We start from the raw sequence: 5,335 nt of genomic DNA on the forward strand, positions 1-5,335 counted from the left end.
GCCTGTTCGGTGGGCGTGGCTTATGCGGCGGCGGCCTGTGCGGTGGGCACGTCGGGAGCAGCGTGTGACGCGTGATGTGCGACTCAGGCCGCATGCGGAGCCCCGAACAGGCTAAGCAATCGATAGCCGACGAATCGACGATCGAAAACGTTGCCAACGTTTTCAATCGTCGATCTTAATCGATTAACTGTTGCAGCTCTATTTTATATACTGTATCTTAGAGATGTATGGTGAAATGTGAAAGTTGTGTCTCTGCTTCCTCCGGCAAGGCCATAGTGAATGTGTCACTTTGTCCCCAGTTGTTTTTTTATTGGACACTATTAGACAGGGGTAACCACACTTTGGCCCACCAACTGTAATGAAACTACAAATCCCATCATGCATTTGCCCACGGAAGTAATGCCTGTGGCTGTCATAGTCCTGCAATGCCTTATGGGACTTGCAGCTTCACCTCATCTGGAGGGCTGAGGTTTGGCTACCCTTGCTGTAAAGATTCATCCAGGGATCCAAGCTGCATTATCTGGTTTTGTATTAAAGTTTGAATAGAGTAAAGGAGAGTTATCCCATTGGGGTACCCTTGGGAAGTTTTCCCTTCACTTCCTGTCCTGTAGTCACCAAAGGAAGTAAAAGAAAATTCCTCCAAAGTGAGCAAAATCTCTGCTGTCACCAGAACTAGTGTCCCCATTGAAAGATTCCTCCTCTATTCCTGTTCTGAAGACAACTCCAAATTTGGGATTCTCTTTCATGGTAACCAGGACAAATAGAGAGGGGTGAATCTTTCTAACAACGACAGCAATTTAAAAACAACAACAACAGGGGTTCTAACCCCTCTCCACTCTATACAGAACTTAACAAGAACGTTTTAGCTATAGTTCTGTTTTGGAACTAGGATCTCCCCACTCCAGCTCCAGAAAGAATAAGGAAGTCAACGTGTGATGCAACATGCCGACTACCACACAAAGCTCTGTGTAGAAGTGACCTTCAATTACTCTAAAGCAAAACTACAGCCAAAGCTTTTTTTTAGTTGTGGATGGAGTATGGAGGCATCAGACCCTCTATCGGTCCCAATTGGGAAAATTCACCCTTCTATCTGTCCTGGGGACCACAGAAACATAAAGGAAAATCCAACAACAGTTGTCAATGGAGCAATCCAACAACAGTTGTCAATATGGCGACGTTTCGGAAACCGTTTGGCCCCTTCAGCAGGCAAACAAAGAGTGATGCCTGACTGTTTTCCTGATGAAGGGACCAAGCGGTTTCCGAAACGTCGCCATGTTGTGACACCACAGAGGTCAATAAAATGTTGACTGAACGTGAGCTGGAGTTGCGAAGTACACTTTACAGACACAGAAACAGAGCGGTCAGTAATAGAGAAAAGTTCTACATACAAAGTGTAGTCCCACTGCAACCAATCAGCAATCATCTTTCATTGATCAAGCTGCTCTAAACATATAATTATTATATAGAAGTATATACTGTACACACTTCATACACATATACAGTACATATAATTCCTGCTTCTGTGTTAGGGGTTGCAAATCAGTGGCTTCATGAGCACTCTGCATAGTTATGTAAGATAAGGCTATCCAAACCATCCATGAAGTCATTAACCCTTAGACCTCAGATATGACTCGTGAAATTGCTGTTACTGCAAAGTCACAGCAAGCTACATAGTACATGCTGTGCAAGTGTTTTATTGAAGTCTATAGTACATGATAAAACAGGTTCATTTAGGAACACAAGTCCCAACAGAGACTGGTGTCCGGTCCGCATGCTGGGACTTGTTATTCTAAAGGTGGCACATGCACATTAGCTCATCCAATAACCAATATTCTGGCCAACAAAGTCAGAGTAACTGGAAGAGGCCAAAAGAGGTGGCTGGTCAGAGCTCAGTGAGGGCGAGGGGGGGGGGGGTGTGTCACTATCGCTAAATCAGATCTTTACACTTATTAGATTAGGAGAAAGACCAAATGCATTATAGAGCTTAATAAATTGAGCCAAACTTGAGATGAGAGTACACTATAAAATAAATGGTTGGCACTAAGCTATAATGGGGTAAGGCCTGAACTTGTTTTTTTGGCGGTGTAGTTATAGACACTGTACATACATATTTACATTCCCTAGTTAATAACCTAGTTCAACCTCTGATTCACAAAGATGCCCAAAGCTGCCTGACAAGGATGTATATTAGTCTTTCCCAAACTAATAGATTGTGTGGGGGACAACAGCTGTGAATGCATGAAGGCCACAACTGCCATTGGATAAACTCATCTTAGCATCCTGGAAAGTTGTGGATGGCCCATATGGCCATAGGTGAGTGTATGGATACATTAACACAATTTAAGGTCACAGTTGCCCATTTGGGACACTTTATAGAGCCCATTACCCAAAATCCCTGATAAAATAACCGAAAGGCACCTGCTCGGCCGTGATCTTCACTCTCTGCTCCCCGGAAGTCTGCCCTATAGGGAGTAACATTCAGCTGGTCACCGGATGATCTCTCTGGTTCTTCTGGATCCTGTGTTTTTATGCACCGCCGGATGGCTCGCATGCATGCTCCATAGTCCTGGAAGACCAGCAGACCCACAATGTTCACCCCCAGACCCAAGGCACCCACGATCAGCACCAGCTCTGCGTCATCAATCTTCTCTGGCTTGGCTATCCGCAGCACCGAGTCCACCAGGATGGTAAAGCAAAGAGCAGTCAAGAAGACAGCGTTGCACAGGGCACCCACCACCTCCGCTCGGGCATAGCCATAGGAGACCCGAGGCCCCCAGTCTGTGCGGCGGGAAAAGCGGCTGGCAGTGATGCCCACGCACAGTGAGATGAGGTCAGACAGCATATTGAATGAGTCTGAAATGAGGGCGATGGAGTTTCCCAAGTAGCCAGACACCAACTCTGCCACAAAGAAAATTACTGTGATGACCAGCATGAAGATCAGCCGGCAGGTCTTCCCAGTGTAGCGCCCCATGGCAGGGAGGAGATGTAATAGTCAGTGCCGGGAAAGAGGAAAGTCTTAGAGGGTCAAGCAGGACCACCGATTGGGCCACTGTCAGCTTTGTACCTGAATATCAGTTGTAATTGCTCTGCAATGTCTGCAGATATTGAGCATATGGCACCAGGCACCAAGAAGTGTGCAAGCCAGCTTGAGCTGTCTACTTTGCAGTGAACTCAGATCTTATATGTGCAATTTAAAGAGCACACAGACCAGAACCTGAATTTTTTACCCAAGTAATTTCACTTATATATCAATGCTGTTTCTAATCATTAAGCAGGATTGTACAACACTGTGTACTGAAGCAGTGGGATCTTACAGCACTGCCTGATAGTACAGCAGGATAAGTGTTATGATACTCAGAACAGAGGGAATTTGTAGAGCTGGCTATGGATTGTGGAGCTCTATTCTGAAGCAGACAGATCTTGAAGTGCAGGAAGGTAGGTCAGCAATGGGGTATTTTATTGCTAGAAGATGGTTCAGCAGTGGGACCTTTAATGCTGGAAGTTAGGTAAGCCGTGGGATCTTCTTGCACTGCAGGAAGGTAGATCAGCAGTGGAATCTTGCAATAGAAAAAGGTAGATCAGCAGTAGGATCTTGCAGTGCAGGAAGGTAGATCAGCAGTGAGATCATGCAGTGCAGGAAGGTAGATCAGCAGTTGAATCTTGCAGTGCAGGAAGGTAGATCAGCAGTTGAATCTTGCAGTGCAGGAAAGTAGATCAGCAGTGGGATCTTGCAGTGCAGGTGGTTCAGCAGCTCCTCTAGTCACCTCTCCTAGTTGTGTCTCCAGGCTCAGCACAGCAGTTTATATGGCTGGGGCTGAGAGAGATAAGCCATGCAGCGTGATGTCACCACCCAGCCTGGCCACTCCTATTTTCCAGTACAGCATCACGTACACAGCACAAAGCAGACACATGTGACAACCGGCTTCTCTTATTACCTGCACTCATCATATTCCCCAAACTACCTTATCATCAACCCAGTTTAATACACAGCCTTCTGTCTAATGTATGTTTGTGTATATAATATGTTTACATTACATGTATAGATACACAGCATGAGATTGATACAATGAGATTGATACAATGAGATTGATACTGTTGCATATATGATACATATGACACAGTGTCTAGTTTTGTTTAATCTGAATGCAGCAGCATTAAAATGTATGTGCCCATTTACCGGTATACAGGTGCGTCTGGCAGCGTACAAGCACATTGCATTTAGAAGGGCTCATTCACATGGATGTGCACATCTATACTTCATGCATGTCCATGCAAAGACCTGATTTGTGGGAGTAACAGGTGCAGTGTGTAACTGTGTACAGCCACCTGTACATTCCTATGGGAGGACACAGCTGCACATCGACATAAATGTACAGCCGGCTACTCAAAATTACACGCTAGTATGCTACGCTTGTTCCCCCCCCCAGAAAGCAAGTCCCCCTGTGCGAATAAGCCCAAAACAACTTGCGTAAGCAAAAATACAGGAGGGTTTCAAAACAGGATATGCTGGTCCTGCCCATCCAGGTCGTAACAAGGACCTAACTGCTGCAGTACAACAACACCTGAAAATGTGGGACAGCATGCACCCAAGATATTCCGACTGGGTGCAGAGGGAAATGTATAGGGTACGGGATAAGGCAAGTTAACACCAGATGCCAAGGAGAACAGAAGTGAATGCATATCCATTTGATCTGTCAAAAAGAGACACTTTGCAGACTGCAGTACCACACAGAGTATGGAACATGTTCATGTTGCATGCCTATGCATTGAAGATCGCTTCTACTAAGTGGTCAATGTGTTATGTCCATCCAGCAGGCATCTATGCTGTAATAAAAGGAATGTTATGTATTGAATGTAACCATCAAATCCTTCTATTTTTCAGGGGATAGCCTGAGTACACGTTGGCGCTCACTACGTGATGCATCAAACGCATGTTGAAAGAGGAGGAGGAGGAGGAGGCAGCACGTAGTGGATGCTCAAGCAGAGGCGGACGCAAAAAGCACCCATATGCAGAGGAGGGGTCCGTTCTTAGACGTACCATGGGGTCACAGGAGTAAATATCTGTTAATTAATATATATTAGGTATGTCTTATCAGAGGTGGATCCCAACCCGTCTCTGATACTACTGTATATGCACAGCAATTTAAGGTTATATTGATTGTAATTTGTTTATAGGACCCCATCCAGTCTGGCTCCAGAGGAGGAGAGAGAAGTGAAGGAACATACCACCAGCGGTCCCTTGAGAACATCAAGCTCTCCCTTCAACACCGGCTAAGTCAAAAGAGGCGGTAGCCCTGGCTCCAACCATCCATGAGGCACCTAAATATCTTCCTAT

At 45.5% G+C, this 5,335-nt stretch overlaps 1 protein-coding gene across 1 annotated transcript in view; it reads right to left on the reverse strand.

Annotated features, from left to right (window-relative positions):
- Positions 1–3,183, reverse strand: part of SLC30A10 (solute carrier family 30 member 10) — a 12,736-nt gene extending 9,553 nt beyond the window's left edge. Inside the window, exon 1 of the mRNA XM_018572038.1 lies at positions 2,419–3,183. Within this exon, the coding sequence (XP_018427540.1) occupies positions 2,419–2,971 (553 nt within the window). The 5' untranslated portion in view covers positions 2,972–3,183. The remainder of the gene's footprint in view (positions 1–2,418) is intronic.
- Positions 3,184–5,335: the final 2,152 nt, after the last annotated feature.

Source organism: Nanorana parkeri, unplaced genomic scaffold (genome assembly GCF_000935625.1).
Source record: "Nanorana parkeri isolate BGI_ZX_2015 unplaced genomic scaffold, ASM93562v1 scaffold43, whole genome shotgun sequence".
In the NCBI taxonomy this organism is placed as follows: Eukaryota; Metazoa; Chordata; class Amphibia; order Anura; family Dicroglossidae; genus Nanorana; species Nanorana parkeri.